Source organism: Mastomys coucha, unplaced genomic scaffold (genome assembly GCF_008632895.1).
Source record: "Mastomys coucha isolate ucsf_1 unplaced genomic scaffold, UCSF_Mcou_1 pScaffold23, whole genome shotgun sequence".
NCBI lineage: Eukaryota > Metazoa > Chordata > Mammalia > Rodentia > Muridae > Mastomys > Mastomys coucha.
In genome coordinates this window covers 16,122,493-16,141,531 of record NW_022196906.1, presented here as the reverse complement: position 1 = coordinate 16,141,531, position 19,039 = coordinate 16,122,493, and the positions used below count along the sequence as shown (strand labels likewise).

General features: G+C 51.0%; 2 protein-coding genes across 8 annotated transcripts in view; one reads left to right on the top strand and one right to left on the bottom strand.

Moving 5' to 3' along the window:
• Positions 1-1,741: 1,741 nt before the first annotated feature.
• Positions 1,742-13,455, bottom strand: Prkcsh (protein kinase C substrate 80K-H). Of its 2 annotated transcripts, none has more exons than XM_031343778.1 (18): positions 13,318-13,455; positions 12,870-13,008; positions 12,604-12,720; positions 11,800-11,895; positions 11,648-11,705; positions 9,752-9,869; positions 7,987-8,116; positions 6,038-6,122; positions 5,585-5,663; positions 4,971-5,057; positions 4,669-4,827; positions 4,499-4,595; positions 4,090-4,159; positions 3,829-3,918; positions 3,391-3,465; positions 3,208-3,307; positions 2,971-3,121; positions 1,742-2,076 (listed from the first exon to the last, which is right to left on the bottom strand). In XM_031343778.1, the coding sequence occupies exons 2-17, from the start codon at positions 12,946-12,948 to the stop codon at positions 2,975-2,977; spliced, it is 1,587 nt and encodes a 528-aa protein (XP_031199638.1). In that variant the 5' UTR covers positions 12,949-13,008; positions 13,318-13,455; the 3' UTR covers positions 1,742-2,076; positions 2,971-2,974. The 2 variants fall into 2 exon arrangements, with proteins under 2 accessions (XP_031199638.1, XP_031199639.1); XM_031343779.1 differs by having other exon boundaries at positions 4,690-4,827.
• Positions 5,135-19,039, top strand: part of Ccdc151 (coiled-coil domain containing 151) — a 23,381-nt gene continuing 9,476 nt past the window's right edge. Inside the window, exons 1-3 of one of the 6 annotated variants that reach the window (XM_031343775.1) lie at positions 5,138-5,180; positions 13,913-14,174; positions 18,833-18,954. In XM_031343775.1, the coding sequence (XP_031199635.1) occupies positions 13,940-14,174; positions 18,833-18,954 (357 nt within the window). In that variant the 5' untranslated portion in view covers positions 5,138-5,180; positions 13,913-13,939. Of the gene's footprint in view, positions 5,181-13,439; positions 13,718-13,740; positions 14,175-18,832; positions 18,955-19,039 lie in introns of those variants that run through there. The other 5 variants (XM_031343774.1, XM_031343773.1, XM_031343777.1 and 2 more) reach the window with 5 other exon arrangements.

The following is a 19,039-nucleotide window of genomic DNA, read 5'->3' as shown; positions in this document are numbered from 1 at the left end:
CGATTTAAAAAAAAAAAAGGAAAAAAAAAAAGATAAACTGTCACCAGTTAACTTTCTTGTACTTTTTTGCTGAATTTAGCTTCATGTAGTTTTAACTTATTGCTATGTTAACTATTTATTCTCCTTGTTGGCCTGTGAGGACTTTGTGTATATTTCTGTTCCTTCATGAGTTTGCAGGTTGAAGGGAGCTGTTCCTTTTCTTTCAGTTTTGCTGAGATGTGGTTATGCCTAATTTATTTATACAAAGGGGAAGTGGAATCATTAAAGTAATAATTATTAATAACAGTAATGGTAGCGGAGTGCCCCCCGGGGGTGCCATGGGCTCCGAGGGGTGGGGTGGGGTCCCCACAGCTGGCGGTGCCCAGGGCTCTCAACGGGATTGTTTTGCTATTGTCTTGAGAAGTTTTTCTGTCTATTTAGCTGGTGAACTCTAGCTTGCTCATGATACACCTATTTATTCTGGTGGTTTCTAAGTCTGCCCTTCCCCTTCCCACTCCCTCCCAGCAGGACAGGGACTCTTCACCTCTAGGAGGGTCCAGCCCCTTCTTTCCCTGCTGTCTCTGGGGTCTCCCCTGCCCTCCGCACATGCTGGAGGCATCCGAGCAATAAGGGCTGGGTTTGTCCCCCACCCTGGGGGGAGGATGGGCTCTGAAGAGGGGGCACCTCCCCCCCACCCCCTCCCACCAAGGCCTAGGTCCCTGCTGCCTCCAAGACTGGGAGGAGGGGACGTTTTTCTAGGATACAAAGCTTAGCCCAGCCAGGCCCTTGTCCCTGGAGGCCAGTCCCCTAAGAGGGCCCGGCCAGGGGCTCCCAGGGAGAGGGGCCCTTGGGTCTTCCAAAGTCCCTGGGGGGTTGGGGCAGGGCCAGAGGGGAAGAGGGCTCAGCCCCTCCAACCCTTCCTTCATCCTGTTTATTGGGAAAGTTTCAAACCATGACAGAGTCTATGTTGGAGGTGATATAAAGAACTGTAGAAAAAAACAAAACAAAAACCAAACCTCAACCTGAACCCAAGAACACTTCAAGTTGCGTTAGACATTTCTTACCGAGCCCCCAGGCCTGGCCGCGGTAACTGACTTTTACATGGGATTCTTTAACTATTTGTACTTTTCATGCCAGAAAATAAAAAGTTCAGAATCTTAAGTCTCAGGTACTCTGTGTGCCACTGTGGGTGGGCGGTAGGACTGCATGCTGAAGGATCGGGAAGGATGGCATCTGTCCCTGGGCCAGGGTCTCCAGTTGGCAAGGGAAGTTGACAGAAGCCTACTATCTACCCATCAGTAGGTGTTGGGCATCCTCACTGGCAGCTGGCCTGTGGTACTGCAGGATCTGAACACGGCTGCTTCCCAAGTATTAATGTTGTAGATGTGACAGAACAGATGTGGGCCTGATGCAGTTCAACAGTCTAGTCCATCTGACAGGAACCTGAAGCTGCCAACCACACTGCATCTGCAGTCAGGAAGCAGAGATAGCTAGCGGGTTGGAGTGCTTACACCAGGCCTGATCTTAGCTTCATCCCTGGAACTACAGCCAGAGGCTTGTCTCCTAGGCAACTGAAGATCCTGCCAGGCTGACAGCAGTAACCACCACACTCAACATCTGCTGTCTGCTCTCTTGTCCAGTTCTCACTCCCAGATGAAGGCAGGCCTAGCCTGGCTTACTGGCCCATGCCTTGGGAGACTAGGGCAGGAGACAATCTGAGGCTAGCCTGTACTACACAATGAAACCAACAGAAAAAATGAAATTAAAAATGGCCACACAATGTGGACAAGTCACATTTATTGTTCTGAGGTCATAGGTCAAGTCATCCATTTATCTCCCATCAGCTGGGGAGGCAAGGGTGAGGTGGGGTCCAGGGATTAACTCCCCCTGAGGAATCCAAGGTAGGTGAGTGAGCTCATTATCCATCTCTGGAGGCCGCTGGGGCCTCAGGAACATGGCTTGGCTAGCCTGGGCCAGAAGTGGGGCTTAGAGCCCCTCGGGGTTCCTGCTACCTGGAGGATGGCCAGGGACCCCAGGGTGGGAAGGCCTTGGTCCGTAGACTTCAGGATCAGTAGACTGATTGCCGGCCTTGAGGTTCTAGGAGAGAAGACAGAGATGGAGCTGGGATGGAGTGATTGTAAGAGCATACAGAAGCCCCAGACACCAGCGAGACTAAGCTGGCAGGCAGACTGCCCAGCACACAGACAGGCTTGGTTCAGCCTTCAGCACCACAATTCCCGGGCATGGACTGACAAATGTAAGCCTGGACTATGTAACAAAACTTTTTTTTTTTTTTTTTTTTTTGAGACAGGGTTTCTCTGTGTAGCCCTGGCTGTCCTGGAACTTACTCTGTAGACCAGGCTGGCCTCGAACTCAGAAATCCACCTGCCTCTGCCTCCCAAATGCTGGAATTAAAGGCAAGCACCACCACTGCCCAGTGTAATAAAACTGTCTTAAGAAGCAATTGGGGGGTAGGAGGGGGGATGCAGAGCTGGAGAGATGGCTCAGTGGTTAAGAGCACTGTCTGCTCTCCCAGAGGTCCTGAGTTCAAATCCTAGCAACCACATGGTGGCTCACAACCACCTGTAATGGGATCTGAACACATTGACAGTACACTCATAAATAAATAAATAAATCTTAAAAAAAAAAAAAAAAAAAAAAAAAAAAAAAAAAAAAAAAAAGAAGCACTTAGAAAGCCAGCCTGGTCTATAGGGTGTTCCAAAATAGCCAAGGCTACACAAGAGAAACCCTGTCTCAAAAAACAAAATGAAGGAGGGAAGCAAGCAAGCAAAAACTTGCCAAGATGACTCAGTGGGTAATGGAGGCACACGGGCGCAGAGGCAGGATCTCAGAATTTGAGGCCAGCCTGGTCTGCATGGCAAGAAGCAGGGTAACCAAGGCTACACAGAGAGACTGTCTACTAAGACATGAAGTCAGGGCACTGGTTAGGAGGGCAGCAGCCTTGGACACTGGAGCAGGCAGTGTCCTTACCAGGCTACAGCTCGTCATGGTCCCCATCACTGGGTGCTTCTGGTGGCGGCTCTGGGCAGGCTGCTGGTGTCATCAGCTCCATGAGGTACTCGCAACGGCTGGGCTCAGTGGTACTAGTCACCACAGTCTCTTTGCCACACAACAGGCGCACCTGCAGATTGGAACAAAGCAGGAGGCGGGCTGGGCTGGGCTGCTCAGGCCTGGATCCCCACAGCCCTGGCCCGGGTCAGCACTCACTGTAGTGGAGCGGTTGGGGCCCTGCCAACAGCCTGTGCCCTGCTCGTACTTCATCGCACTGAACTTGTCATGATCAGGGCCAGCCCAGGAGCCCCATGTGCTATGGAAGAGAGCAGGAGTGCTCAGTGCTGGCCAGTGGGTGGTTGGGGGGAGGAGAAGGGCAGCAAACCTCAAGACACTCACCCCAGGCTGGTCGGGGAGCCCCCATGTTTGGGTTTCTGGGAGACCAATTTGAAGGGGCAAAGCCGGTAGATGTACCTAAGGGCAGGGAGGAGAGGGGTGAGTGCTGGGTCAGAGCCTCACAGTCCTTCTCTGCCTCATTATCCAGGTTCACCGGCACCCCTGACTCTACCTGGTTCCCCTTTTGAGACAGGGTTTCATGTAACCTAATATGCTGAAGTATCTGAAATTGGCCTTGAACTTTCCACCCTCCATGTACCCCTCACATATGCATCACTGTGCCCAGTTTAAAGAGGAGCTGGGGATGGAGCCCTTCTGCCTCTGCCCTTCAGTGACGAGACTGCAGATATAAGCTGTAGGTTCTTGTCTGCCCAGTGCCCTCCCCTGCATCTTCCTCCTTGGTCCCATCCAACCCCCAACCCCTCCAGTGCCAGGATGTACTCATTGGTGGTGAGCTCGTAGCATTGGCTGTAGAGGTATGCAAACTCTCCAGAGGGACCGAAATCAAAGGAGATCTCTTGTTCCAAACTCCTGGAAAAGCAGGTCAAGTGGTGAAGTGGGGAAGCCACGAGAGCCCAATACAGAAGGGCCCAGGTGAAGGGGGCGAGGGCCCAACTGGCCCTGCCAGAGCCAGGCTGGCACCTCCTCCAAGGAGTTGGTGGTAGCCTGTGACTGGGCAGGAGACAGCCTTGGTGCCCATACCTGATGGACTCTTCCATCTCTTTCAAAGACCGTTCGACTTCCTCAAACTTATTCCGGGCCTCCTGTGCAGCTGAGGGAAAGGAGATCAGAGTGGGCCCCAGTTTGGAGAATGTGACAGCTGCCTCTTACACTCTAGGTCTGTCCCCAACAAGGATGGCGCTCTAGGCCTGGCCAGCTGCAGAGTGAGCCTCCTCTGTTCTGTCTCTCTAGAGTACACGGCCAGGGCTCCTGGCCTGCTATGGGTGTTACAAACAAGTGCAGCCCATGAGGAAGAAGGACTCTTGGGGATGGGAATGGCATTGCAGGGGACGGGGAGCACACCCTTACGGTACAGACAGACCCGCTCATTTAGGAGGGACTGACTGCTGATCGGGAGGCTGGATCCCTTCCCATCCAGATCCTCACTCACCATCGATGATAGCCTGTGTCTCCTCATCATAGGGTGGCATCTTTTCATCCTCAGTGGGGCTGGGAGACTGTGGGGGCTGCAGTGGGGGCGGGGCCTCCTGGGGAGGGGGCAAGGCACAGTCAGCAAGCAGCCTCACTTAGCCATCGGCCCATCATTCTCCCAGCACACACCTTGGGCTGCTCCCCCTGCACCTCCTCCTCTTCCTCTTCTTCCTCCTCTTCTTCTGGCTCCTCCTCCTCTTCCTCCTCCTCCTCTGTGGGTGGCAACACTGGTGGCTTTTCCTCTTTGGGCTCAGTCACCTCCAGAACAGGTATGTCAGTGGGCGGGACCTGGCAGACCCAGGAGTGTGAAGATCAATGTTGAGGGCTTTGGGAACAAGCTTATCTCAAGGCTGGGGGACACTGGGTGCCAGCACAGGAGGTGTTTTTGTGGGGGTGGGGGCAACACTACTTTCCCTCCTCTCCCCACAGACCTCAGAGCGGTACTTGTCCCTGATGGCAGCCCAGACGCGGTCATAGAAGGAGGCACTGTCTGTCTCTATGTCTCCACTGAGAAGGGCCTGTGTGTATTGGGGTGGGGTCAGGGTCAGGGCCTCCACACACCCACGCCCTGCCCCAGGCACTCACAAGGAGGGGCCAGGCCCTCTGACCAGGAAGGAGAGCGCAAACCCTGAAGACAGGAGGTACCGGGGGTTGGGAAGTAAGGGGACATCAGGACAAGATATAGGCATATAGAGACACTGTGCAAGAGTGCCCCATACTCTAAGGCAAGGTGCAGAAGGGGCAGGGAAGGATCCAGTTTATGGCAGGGATAGAAAGAGGGGCAGAGCCAGGGACAGCACGTTTGGGACTTCCACTTTGAGGTACCATGTGGAAGGGCAGTGGGGTGGCCTCGCATGAGAACAGGCTCTACACTGCCCAGTACTGGTCCAGGATCCCACCCTCAGCCAGAATCATCTGGTCTCTCACTGACATGGAGAGCCTCACTTCAGGCCAGCCACAGCTGGCTTGCCCTGGCCCCACTCACCCTGAATTCATTCTAGGCTAATGGTCTCTACAAGTCCCAGGACAAGGACAGGCTGGGTACCTGGGCCTCCTCCTCGGACAGCCCTCCATCTCCATCTGTGTCCAGCTCCGGGTGAGTCTGTAACTCAGCCAACGAGACCCTGAGTACAGACAAGGAAGTGTGAGGCTCCTCTGGAACCTCTACATGTGAGAGTGGGGGCTGGGCTGAGAGAGGGAGGGCCACTCACTCTCCATTCTCCCTTAGAAGAGACCTAACTCAAGGCAGAGTTGGAGTGGCCTTGGAAGACATCTAGAACCTGTATTCCCTCTCTGCCTGCCCCACCCACTTCCACCTTCTTCAACACTGGAAATCACCCAGTGCTGACTGACAGCGACAGATCTCACTTGCAGTTGGAAGCTCTGGAGACCAGGCAGGAATTCTGTAACTTGAGACCAGAGGTTGAGGCCAGGTTGGTTAGACTGGCCCACCCTGGCTGGACTGAGGAGCCCCAGTGGTCAGTGCAATCACACTTACAGCCCATCCATGTTGTCATCCAGTTCCTGGAAGGCACTGGCTGCCAGCTCCTGTTCCCGCCGGGCCTTGGCAGCAGCTTGCTGCTCTGTGGATGGGGCACTCTTGTCACCATGTGCCACAATGAGCCAGATCTATCACCTCCAAACCCTATTCTCACCAAACATGGAGCCCTACCATAACACTGGAGTGCTTGAACACAGCTCTGAATTTAACAAAGGTGTGTGCCCTCTGTGAGGGAGGATGGGTTTAGGAACAAGTTAAATAAGTGAGGGCCACTGAAATGGTTCAGCAGGTACAGAAGCCCGGCTGCTGCCAGGTGGTGGTGGCACACGCCTTTAATCCCAGCACTTGGGAGGCAGAGACAAGTGGATTTCTGAGTTCGAGGCCAGCCTGGTCTACAGAATGAGTTCCAGGACAGAGAAACCCTGTCTCGGAAAAAAAAAAACAAAAACAAAAACAAAAAACAAAAAAAAAGCTTGCTGCCAAGCCTGACAACCTGAGTTCAGTCCCTGAGCCCACATGGTGGAAGGCAGGCACTGACTCCTGACTTCTTCAAGCGCAGTATGGCACACACCTTCCCATCCCACTGATCCACAGACAGAAAGACAGACAGATATCAAATGAGGAGTGGTAAAGCCTGGGAGGAGCAGTTGTGAGGCCTGATCTAGGCAGCTGAGGCAGCCGATGGATGTGTCCACAGCTGCCCTCGACAGCAATGACACACACCTGGAAGAGCTCTGCACGGCTGGCACAACAGCAGTGTGGTTTGCCTCACAGTGGCCAGAGGACATCAGGGACTTCTGAGCCGGTAACAGCCGGTCACTGCACAGACAGAGCCTGCAAGGCCCGGAGTGATCTGTCCCAGCAGGAGCTGGCCCCCACCTTCCCTTCTCAGCAGCCTTTACCTAGGTACCTGGTCTTTTCCTGAGTTGACTCAAGGTCTAATGTACCCCCAGGCTGATATAGCAGATGCTGGTCAAGAATTCTTTTTTTTTTTCTTTTTAATTTTCCTGTTTTTCATAGGGTCTCACTAAGTAGCCCCGGCTGTTCTGGAACTCACTCTGTAGACCAGGCTGGCCTTGAACTTGCAGAGTTGAGTGCTGAGATTAAAGATGTGGGCCACTCTACCTGGCTGACTCCTAATTCTTAATCCATCACATAAGGCTGGAACAGTAGTCCCCAAAGCCTAGCTCTCTATTTTGTTAGAGATAGTGTCTCACTATGTAGGCCAAGTTGGTCTGATATTTATAACCCTCCAGGAGCTGGGATGACAGGTGCTGTGCCTGCTGGGATCAGTGGGGAGGACCACCAGGAGAGCCTCTAATCACCTCAGGAGCACGGCATCTCCTCAGAGAAAGGCTAGATCAGAAAGGACATGCATATATCTACATTTATCCTCTGTGTAGGCTGAAGGATTAGTACAGTGGTAGAGCCTCTACCCAGAATCCCTCAGTGAGGGGTGGATGATACCAGCAGGAAGGCCTGGGCTGGCCAAACATGTGTAGGGCACTAGATTCATTCACTGCATACTGCTTGAGAGGTCAAAGATCTCAAACCCTCAACGTGGGATTAGGATCCCTGTCCTCAGCACCAGACTAAAGGAAAACAATCTCTAGAAAAGGACCGTACACGCACGCCACAAACACGCATTCCTGTGGTTCCCACGTTTGTTGACCAACACAAAGATAACTAGGCACACAGAGATGAGCCATCATGACAATTAACAAAAAAACTAACCTAACAGAAAACCAGAAACATCCTTCAGGATCACAAGTTCAAGGTCTCCCTCATCTGGAGAGTACACTGAAGGCCAGCCTGGGCTACACAAGACCCTGCCTCAAGAAGCAGGATGAGATGCAAGAGCACCTGGCTAGCTCCTATAAGGAAGGGCCCGTGTCAGAAACAACTCAGGACTTAGAGTCCTCAGCCTTGAGCCTCCCCACACATACCTTCCCACAGCTTCTGGTGCTTGTCCTTGGCCTCCTTCTCTGGCCTCTCTGCTTCTTCTTTCGCTGTCCTCAGTGTTTCTACCTGGTCTTCCAGAGACTTCTTTCCAGCCTGAAGCTCAAGAAGCTTACTCTGCAGAGAAGGTGGCAGGCGAGAGGCCAGCTAGCTCTACCTCGCTTTGTCCTCTCTTCCAGCCCCAAGATCTTCCCAAAACACCTACACCCCAGGTGAGACTCTGGTTCCCTGTGGCTCTCCGAAGAGCCCAGGGCTTGATGCAAGCCATGATGCCCTGCATCATCAGGCCCACTTGTCCTACCTGCCCCACCCCATCATTGAAACTTCACTTTCTTCACAAGTCACTTTTCCTGCCCTAAAACTCAAGGACAACATTCAGACCCCTCCCCCACCCTTGTTTTCAATTTTTCACACATGTGATTCTTTCGATACCCGAACACTTTTCATGGCTGACTTAAATTACCCCACAGAATTTAGTTAAGATAGCCCCTCCTCTGGGAAATCGTCATTTCCTGCCTCCAAGATGGGTGAGAGTAACCGTGCAAGAAAGCTACCCTAGGGTTCCCAAGCTCCCCTCTCCAACAACATGGACATGACTTCCTAAGCATCTAGCACTCCCGAGGCAGGCACAGGTCTGGTTCTAACATGAATAGCACCCAGTACATCCTGAGTGTCTATGTATGTTCTGAGAAGCAACAGGGCTGGGAGTTCAGAATGGGGTAGAGCACCTGCCTAGAACCCCAGAATGCAGGCTAGGGTGTGGCTCAGTGGGAGAGTCCACCGTAGAATTCCCCAGTGGGGGCTGGGAGTATGGTTCAGCAGTAGAACTCGTTTTAACAGTCTGAGGTTTGTTACTTAGTACCAGAGTGTCTGCCTAGCTTGTATAAAGCCCTGGGTTCCATCTTTAAGATAAAAATAAAAGACACTGATGTGTATACACGGTGCTGAAAGCTTTCAATCCCAGAGCTCAGCAGGCAGGGGCGAGTGAAGCTCTGTGAGTTTGAGGCCAGCCGGAGCCGCATACTGAGACTATGTCTCAAAACAAAATAAATTTAAGGGGTGGGGAGAGTGACAACAAAAAGTAGTCCAGACAAGCTCTGGTTTCGGGATAAAGAGGTGGGCTCCCACAAGGTTTGAGGCCTTAGCTACCTCAGCCCTTGTGTGATGCTTTCCTGGCAGGGTTAGGACCAGGACCTTCTCGCCTCCCCTGGAAGGTAAAAGTTACATGGAACTAACCTCATCAATTGGGTTCCCCAGATGACCAGAATTTGAAAGGGCAATCACTGCCCACAGAATTTAACAGGGGCCTGCCAGCCTCCTCAACTCAAAGGTATTTTCCAACCACAGAGGTAGGAGAGACGAGCCTGCAATCTCTCTTGGACAGTCAGAGTTGGAGTCCTGTTTTAGCATATTGGGCTTGCTTACCACACTAAGTCAATATAGCATTCTCTACTGAAATTAAGCTTGAGAGCTTTCCCCAGAACTAGGGTATTGATAACCACCAGCCCAGGTTACAGACAGCGGGGCCAGGGATACAAAGAGATCTTTCTCTCTCTAGGAGTTCACACTTCTGCCTTAAAAGCTGAAAGCCTCACCCTTGGGAAATGCTCAGCCAACCACTCAACATGAGTGAAGGCAGATACAAGCTCATCACAGCCCAACAGCAAGTGTACACTTCACCAGCATTTGCCCACCCGGCACTCAGAGAGCCCAGGCCCAGAAGGTTGTGCCGACGGGTCTCTGTTCCCTCACCTGCTTTTCTTCCCGGGCTGTCTTCCACTCCTCAATGAGCGCCTTCTTTAGACGAAACCCTTCTCGGGTGACCTCGGCCAGCTGCTGCAGGGACTCTCTTTCCTTGCGACCCTTCTCTCTGGGGTTGACACACAAGTACAACTAAAGACACTTGGGACCCAGCAGGTTTTCCTTTTCCAGAAGGTTGGGTGACCTGCCACCTCCAGCCACATCCCCCCATGCACAATGGTGAGAAAAGAAGTCACAGGAAGAGCCCTCTTCAGCCTGCCCCTCCAGGTGCTCTGACCACAAGGCCTCGCTCTGTCGCTGAGAAGACAGAGAGCACACAAAGCTTGCCTGTCCTTAGGATTACAGGACTGCCTAGGAAGTGGTGAGGAACAGGTTTGGAGGTTAGACCCCAAAGTGACGAAAAGGAGGAAGAATAAGACCCACGGGCTCAAGCTGGTCATGCAGGCGCACACCTTTAATCCCAGTACTTAGGAGACAGATCTCTGTGAGTTTGAGGCCAGCCTGGTCTATGTGGTAAGTACCAAGCCAGCCAAAGCCACTGAGTAAGACCCTGTCTCATAATAAAAGAGTCAAAACCAAAACCAAGAGCCAGAGGTCTGTCAGATCTGTGAGGTGTGCTGACATTGCACTGGTAATTCCTGCACTCAGAACAGACAAGCAAGAAGAACAGCAATTCAAGGTTATAGTGACCAGCCAAGCAAGTCTGGGGCTAGGTTGGGTTCTATGAGCCCCCCCCCACCCCCAAATAAAACAAAGCCCAACAGGGCGGCACACAGCTGTGTTCCCAGCAACTGAAAGAGGGGCAGAAGGGTCATCTATGAGTTCCAGGCCACCCAAGAGGAGCTTGAGACCCTTCTCAAAAAGCAAAACGGGCTTGGGAGATGGCTTGCTGAGTAAGAAAGCATGTTATGTAAGTTTGAGGGCTTGAATTCAAATCCCCAGCACCCGCCACGAAGAGCTAGTATAGCCAAACAGCAAGAGCCCCAGCCTTAGGTGGGGTGGAGACAGGGGGATTGCTAGAGCTTGCTGGCCACCAACCTAGCTTAAGGGTTAGTGTAAGAGTGTTTCAAGGAATAAAAAGGGAGAGACAGCAAGAAGCCCAATATGTCAGCATCCACGCACACACCTCAGTGCACATGTGCTTACGTTAGTTACACTTATACACAGACCACACAAACATGCAAAAAAATAAGACAAGTACTGAGTCTGCTAACCCAGCCAGAGAGAGCTCAGCTTCGATTTGCCACAATCATGAGTCAAGTCATCCGTCTTCATGCACTTACTGTCTCAGGTTTTTGTTTGTCTGTTTGTTTGGAGACAGGTTCTCTGGTAGGCCAGGCTTCAGGCTCACTATGTAGCCGAGGACACTCAAGCTTCTGAGCCTCCTGCCTCCCCACCCCAAGGGCGGAGACTACAGGCCTTCACCCTCACCTCCCATTTATAAACAGGTAAACAAGCTCAGCTACCTCACACCTAGAGGGAATGCTGGTAATGTAGGGGATCCCAAGGGGAGTGACCATGGGATTCACAAAAGAGCAAAAGGAGCCGTGAATCGTAGCACCCAGGAGGTTAAAGAACGAGGCACTGACTGGGCACCCAGAGGAAGAAACAGAGAAGGAGCTAGAGAGACTTCACTCTCTCGCTGCTGGGGGTCATCCGCCCTCCTCTGACCTCCGCAGACATGCGCGTGGGTGGCATGTGCTCTTTTCCCTCTCTCACGCACTTAACATAAAAGTAACCCTGGCTCCTGAGTGCTGGGCCTGGAGATGTGTGCCGCCATACTCAGTAAATGACAAAGGCAAGATGAAAAGCAAGCAGACGCGGAAGCAGCAGCCTGGCCTCCAAGCAGAGGCTGGCAGGGTGCAGGCGGCCCCGGGCCCCACCCACCTGCAGGTGTTCTCACAGACCATGCCGCTGTTGTACTCATCTGTGCCATCGCAGCAGTCTGAAGCAGGGGTAAGGGCCAAGATCAGAGTGGGTGAGGCCTCCCCTGGCTGGCCTGACCTCCTTCCCCAGACCCTGGGAGGATCCACACTTACCACATACCCCATCATTGACCCGGCTGGAGAGGATATACAAGGGCTTGTATCCAGTGTTGGTGCAGTGAAAGCTGCCATTGGGACAAGCAGCTGTGCCTGCAGAAAGAAACAAAGTTTGTTGCGTGTCCCTAAGGCAGAAGTGTCAAACCGATTCATGGGGGAGCTCCAGAAACAAAGGTGTAACTCAGGCGTGGTGGTGCATGTCTGTAATCCCAGTACTTGGGAGGTGAAAACAGGATAATCCCTGGTCCAGGTCATTCTTGGCTACACTGTATGTTCCAGGCCAGTCCGGGCCACAGTAGAGTGTGTCTCCAAAACAAAAATAAACCAAAGAACCAAGAAGAAACTATATCTTCAGGGGCCTGCAACCGAATCCTCCGGTATTCCCCAGCTTTTCCTAAGGCCCTTCAAAAAGGCCTGGAAACTCCCTTCCACTCTTCTTCACCTTCATCAATCCCTAGAAGGCATTTGGTTTCCCTCCTCCTCCCACTTCAGAGAGGGTCCTATGTTGGATCTTCCTGACTAGAAACCTCACCTCCTCCAGGAAGCCAATCCTGGTTCCCGAAATGACATTTGCTGACTTGGTCATAAACTTGGACATTTGTTCCTTTGATAGGGAATGGAAACCAGGGTTGGCACCTACAAATGCTACCCCTCAGCTAATCCAAGCCAACAGGGATCTCCTTTCTGTGCCTGCTTCTGCTCACTTGAGCAGGAAGCAACGGGAGGATGAGACCCTAGTTCTTTGGGGCATCTGCGCTTATCAGGCTCATTAATGGGCAATGAGCAAATGCAAAAGCTCACCAGGCTCATCTGAACCGTCCTTACAGTCGCAGTAATCATCGTTCACCTGATCAAATGGGATAGTGGCCATGCCGTCCAAACATGTGAAAGGCTTAGATTCGTCATAGAAGTGATGGTCTAGTGAGGAAAACAAGAAGCTCAGCTCAGATCTCAAATAAATACTACCTCTATCCTATCCACTCACCAGTAGAAATGCTACGGGAAACGGAGAAGAAAGACTGAAACGCCCCTCCCGACCACCTTCGCTATGCACAAAGAAGACTCACTGCTGAGGGAAACGCCCCGGGGTCTCTTAACTTCTACTGCCCAACAGAGGGGTAGCAGCAGCAGCAGCAGCAGCAGCATCCCGTTCGGGCCGAGATCGGAAGTGTGTTCTGCGGCAGGAAGACACGCGATGGCCTCTCCCTATAATAAAGAATGAGGCATCTGATCATTGGAAGAGGACAGCTTATCCAAGACCAGCCTCACCACTGCTTCCGGAAAAGGAGGGCTCAATCGGAGTTGGAGGTGCAAGGGCAGGGGGGCTCTCTCTCTCCACCCCGAGCCGGTGGAAGAGACTCAAAGTGAACTCAAAACCATAGGTTTCCGTAAAGGAGTGAAGTGGGCAACTCTCGCCAAAGGCTCAAAGGCTTTACGATCCCTCCACACCACCCACCCTGCGGCAACCTGTAAGAAATTAGGGTGCCTTCCTCCCATCGCTACTTTATCACCTACACGAGGCAGAGGCAAAGGTCGATGGCCACCACACCAGGTTTGCTCAGCAGCCACGGCTCCTGCCGCAGAAAGAGAACGGCACGTTCTGGATACGTCACTTCCGCTTTGCTCATCACGCTTGGCGAACGGCAACTCCGGGACGCCATGTCAGGAGTGGCAAGAGTGCGTGTGCCGGAGCTGAGGCGGCCATCTTGAGTAGGAACGTGAAGACCCGGCCTTAGAGAGAGCAGATCGGAAGTGTAGCGCTTAATGGCGGCGTGACGTGCCTCCATCTTGGGAGTGGCGGGTTTCTGGACCCCTGCCTGTGAACACGCAGCGGGTCACGTGGCGGGCCTGTGCAAGCGCCCCTCTCTTTTGTTGGGCCTCCTTGTGGGACCGTCCCTCCGAACCGAGTTAGCCAGTGAGAGCTGTGGAGTGTAACGCGGGCGGTTTCCTTGGGAACGTGGGCGGGGGAGGAGGTTACTTAGCAACCGGGAGATGCTTAGAGGCCCGCAGCCAAGCAGTTAGCAAAAGTGCATTCCCAGAGCCCAGGGAACCAGCGCTTAGGATCCTGGATTGACAGAGGCCAAATTGTAGTTACTCTCCTACTCCTTAGAGGCTTCCTGACCTTACCTCCATCACCATGACGTCTCCCCTGTGCTGGGCAGCCGCGACCAGCACGGTAACTAGCCAGGAGCAAGCTCCAGCGCCCTCTTCCAAAGCCAAGGGCAATAAGGCTCACCGTTCCCGAACCAAGGGAACGGGCCGGGCACAGGCCTGGCCTGCACATCATCCCAAGTCGCCAGCCTCCTTCCATTTGATGAAATCTTCTGTGCACGCACAGGTGCTTGAGTTACAAAGAAAAATCCAACTGTTAGGTAAGATGGCTGCAGACTGCACAGAAGGATCAGGGATCGGCCGTGCCCACCCGGTCTGCTGAGTAGGCACTCTGTGACAGGTGTTTCTCCAGCGCGAGTCTAGGTGACCAACTTGATACTACCACTCAAAATTGTTCATACTTATCTCTCTTTCCCATCTCTTTGTTATCTTACCTCTTTCTAATGTACATATGAGTGGGTGGAAAGCACAGATTCTAGAGTTTGCTTTTCTTTAGTCTTTTCTTTATTTACTGTTTTGTTTTGCGTTTCTGTGGACAGAGTGCAGTACTCTCAGATGCCAGGAGAAGGCATTGGATCTCTTGGAGCTGGAGTTACAAGTGGTTATGAGCCGACCAATGTGGGTGCTTGAGGCTAACCTTAGGCTCTCTGCAGGAGCAGCAAATGCCCTTAGCCACTGAGCCATCATCTGGCCTCATGTGGCCCAGGTTACCTTGAACTCTAAGGAGACCTAGCCCCACCTTTTGGGTGATAGGCATGTGCCACCGTGTGGGCATCATGAGGTACTGAGGCTGGAACCAGGACTCTATGCATGCTACTCAAGCACTTTGCTGAGTTATATCTTCAGCCCCAAGAGAGTTTGTTTCTCTGGGGTCTGAATCCTTGTGATGTATAATAATTGTTTCATCTTGGGGAACTGGGAGTCATCTAATTGTACTCAGTTTTTCTATCTGTAAAATGGGCATAGTAACTCCACAGGTAGTACTTGACATTCATAAAATGCTCAAATAGTGCATGTACTCCATAGTACAAATACTGTAAATTGGACATGGTGGCCCATGCCTGTATTGAAGCATTTGGGAGACCGAGGCTAGATGATTGACATTGTTTGAGGATAGTATTGAGTATATATATATATATATATAGTTAAGAACTAACCTGGGCTACAGAGTAAGGCTCTGTTTGAAAAAGAGAGAGAGAAAGACCAAGGTCTTGCTGCCAAGCCTGATGACCTGAGTTTGTCTCCTGGGACCTTTAATTTCTGACCTCCTGCCTTTCCCTTTCTCATGCTAAGAGGAAAAGGCCTGCTCAAGCATGCCACTGGATTTCATAGGATGCTAGAGATTGATATTTCCATCCCATAATAAAAGAAGATTATGGGCCAGAGAGAAAACATTGTTAGTTCTGTTTGTTTGGAGACAAGGTCTCTGAAGAGCCTTGGCTTCCCTGGAACTTGATTTGTAGACTTGGCTGGCCTTGAATTTAGAAACCTGCCTGCTTATTCATTTTGTGCTGCTTATGGTCATACTCAGGACCTCATACAGACTAGCCAAGAGCTGCAGCCATCCCTATATGGGTTTTGCTCTTTTAAAAATTTTTTTTTATTTTATGCATGTGAATGTTTTGCCTAAGTGTATGTCTGTGTACCATGTGCATTGCTGGTGCCTTTGAAAGTAGGAAGAGAGTGAGAGATCCCCTGGAAATAAAGTTACAGACTGTTGTGAACTGCCTTGTGGGTGCTGGGATTCAAACCTCTGGTAAAGCTGATCTCTTAACTACTGAGCTATCTCTCCGGCCCCTGATTTTTGCTTTTTGTTTGTTTCTGTTTTGTTTTCTGAGACAGGATCTCATTGTATAGCCCTGGCTAGCCTCCAATTCACAAAGATCTACCTGCCTTTGCCTGCTAAGTGACCCACCACATCTATTTAACTCATAAGATTTTTGATTGATGTGGAATACTTATACATGTTTATGGGATTCAGAGCCGTACATTGTATCATAACTAGATTGAGGTAGTTGGTGTTGTCATCATCAGACATCACTGAAGTTATTGTGGGGTATGTAATCCTTGTATAGCTATTTGGAAACACATAAGATGTTTTCTACTGTTATTATTCTACCATGCCTAGGGCATCAGAATTCATCCCATGTGTACAGTAAAATACCCTCTCTCCACAGTCAGGGACTATTATACTGTTCACTGGCTTGGTGATGTATACCAGGAGGCTGAGGCTGAGGAAGGAGCATCCAGGGTAGCCTGAGCTACATACTGAGACCCTGTTTAAAGAAACCAAACAAGCCGGGCAGTGGAGCACGCCTTTAATCCCAGCACTTGGGAGGCAGAGGCAGGTAGATTTCTGAGTTCAAGGCCAGCCTGATCTACAGAGTGAGTTCCAGGACAGCCAGGGATACACAGAGAAACTCTGTCTCGGGAAAAAAGAAAGAAAGAAAGAAAGAGAAAGAGAGAAAGAAAGAAACCAAACAAAAGATGGATTGCAAAAGGTTTTGAGTGACAGGAATTGTGGGGCACACGTAGCATCTCAACACTTGGGACTTGGAAACAGGAAGATCAGGAGTTCAAGGCTAGCCTAGGCTACAAAACTGAGTTCCACACCAGCCTAGGCTATAAGAGACTTTCTCTGAGAAAAGCAAGACCAAAGAGGGTGATGGTGGTGGAGAGATGAAAGTACACAGTTGTGAGTGATTGCTTCAAAATCCTAAAGACCAGAATTTCAATGCCAGCACCCACATAAAAAAGCTGAGTGTGAGGCTGGAGAGATGGCTCAGTGGTTAAGAGCACTGACTGCTCTTGCAGAAGACCTGAGTTCAATTCCCAGCAACCACATGGTTGCTCACAACCATCTGTAATGGGATCTGATGCCCTTTCTTGGTGTGTCTGAAGAGAGCAATGGTGTACTCACATACATAAAATAAATAAATAAATCTTAAAAAAAAAAAAAAAAAGCTGAGTGTTCCTGTGAGTGCCTATGACTTCAACTCCTAGTTGGGTAGAGGAATGGAGCTTCACTGGGGCTTGTTGACTTTCAGCCTAGCAGAGATTCCAGCCCCAAAGTCACAGAGAGACCCTACCTCCAAAAGAAATGGATGGGGGACCAGAGGTGAGTCAGCAGGGAAGATACTGTTCTTACAGAGGACCCAAGTCAGTTCTCAGCACCCATGTCCAGCAGCTCACTACCACCTCTAACTGCAGCTCCAGAGAACTCAATGCTGCCTTTCGGCCTCTGCCAACACCGTGTGTGTGTGTGTGTGTGTGTGTGTGTGTGTGTGTGTGTGTGTGTGTGTGTGTGTGGTCACACATACACATGTACATACACTTAAAAAAATTCTTTTTTGGTTTTTTTTTTTAAGATTTATTTTATTTATTTTATGAGCACACTGTAGCTGTACAGATGGCCGTGAGCTATCATGTGTGTAGCTGCTGGGAATTGAACTCAGGACCTCTGCCGGCCCACACGCACTCACGCTCCAGCCCCGCTCGCTCTGGCGTAATTCACTGTGGCTATCTTCAGACACACCAGAAGAGGGTGTCAGATCTCATTACGGGTGGTTGTGAGCCACCATGTGGTTGCCGGGATTTGAACTCAGGACCTTCAGAAGAGCAGTCAGTTCTCTTATCCACTGAGCCATCTCGCCAGACCTTTTTTGGTTTTTCGAGGCAGGGTTTCTCTGTGTAGTCCTAGCTGTCCTGGAACGCACCCTGTAGACCAGACTGGCTTTGAACTCAAAAATCTGCCTGCCTCTGCCTCCCAAGTGCTGGGATTAAAGGTGTGTGCCACCACCGCCCAGCTCACTTAAAAATTTTAAGATTTTTTTTAAGATTTATTTATTTTATTTATATGAATACACTGTAGCTGTCTTCAGACACACCAGAAGAGCACATCAGATCCCATTACAGATGGTTGTGAGCCACCATGTGGTTGCTGGGATTTGAACTCAGGACCTCTGGAAGAGCAGTCAGTGCTCTTAACCACTGAGCCATCTCTCCAGCCCAAATTTTAAGATCTTAATTTTAATAATGTATATTACTGTTTTAATAATGTGTATAACATTTGTCTGTGTGTGTGTGGGTCTGTGCACATAAGTGTATGTGTCCTCGGGGCCCAGAAGAGGCAGTCTGAGCTCCTGGGACTGGAGTGTAGGCAGTTGTAAGCCACTCACCTGGGTGCCAGGAACTGAAGTTGGGTCCCCTGTAAGAAGAGTACTAGATCTTAACCTGCTGAGCCATGTCTCTTCAGCCTCCAAAAAAAAACTTTTAAAAAGAGAAAAGAATGGGCAGGCCGGGCGGTGGTGGCGCACGCCTTTAGTCCCAGCACTTGGGAGGCAGAGGCAGGAAGATTTCTGAGTTCGAGGCCAGCCTGGTCTACAGAGTGAGTTCCAGGATAGCCAGGGCTACACAGAGAAACCCTGTCTCGAAAAAGAAAAAAAAAAGAATGGGCTAGAACACCCAATGTCATTCTGGTCTCCAACTACATAGGTATATGGGCCTCCCACATACACATATGTATACGCTCACACAAACATACTGCTCTTCTTACACTCCTCATCTTCCTCTTCTTCCTCTTCCTCCTCCCCCCTTCTCTTCTGTAAAAGAGTTTGGGTCCATAGCTCAGCTAGTAGGGTGCTCGTCTGGTATGTTCCAATCCCAGCTCTGCATAAACTGGATGTAATATGACATGTGCACATCTGCAATCCCAGCTCTTGGGAGGCAAAGGGATAAGGAGCAAGAGCTCAAGGCCAGCTTTGGCTATATGACAAGTTTGTGGCCAGCCAGGGCTCCATGGAACCCTATTTAAAAACAAAACTAAAATATACAAAAGCCCACCGCCACTACCAAATAGGTCTTCTCTCTGGGAAGTACCACCCACCTACCTAGTGACAGTGACCTCTGTCTGCCCCAGAGGGTGACCGGAAGGCCTTTTATGAGAGCTCCCAATGGAACATGAAGAAGAACCAAGACACCATCAACCAGCTTCAGGAGGAGATCAAGGCTCTGCACAAGCAGCTAAAAGACCTGCTGCAGGTGAGGGTGTGGGAGGTGAGGGTGCGGGAGGTAAGGTTGCGCAGGTGAGGGTGCGGGAGGTGAGGATGCGCAGGTGAGGGTGCGG

Coding starts and splice junctions, on each gene's coding strand:
- Prkcsh (XM_031343778.1), bottom strand. CDS start 12,948: ATGCTGCTGCTGCTGCTGCTGCTGCTACCCCTCTGTTGGGCAGTAGAA. Junction 6,123..7,986: donor GCACCAGAAGCTGTGGGAAG/GTATGTGTGGGG, acceptor CCCCATCCACAG/AGCAGCAAGCTGCTGCCAAG. Junction 3,919..4,089: donor GAGATGGAAGAGTCCATCAG/GTATGGGCACCA, acceptor CTGCTTTTCCAG/GAGTTTGGAACAAGAGATCT.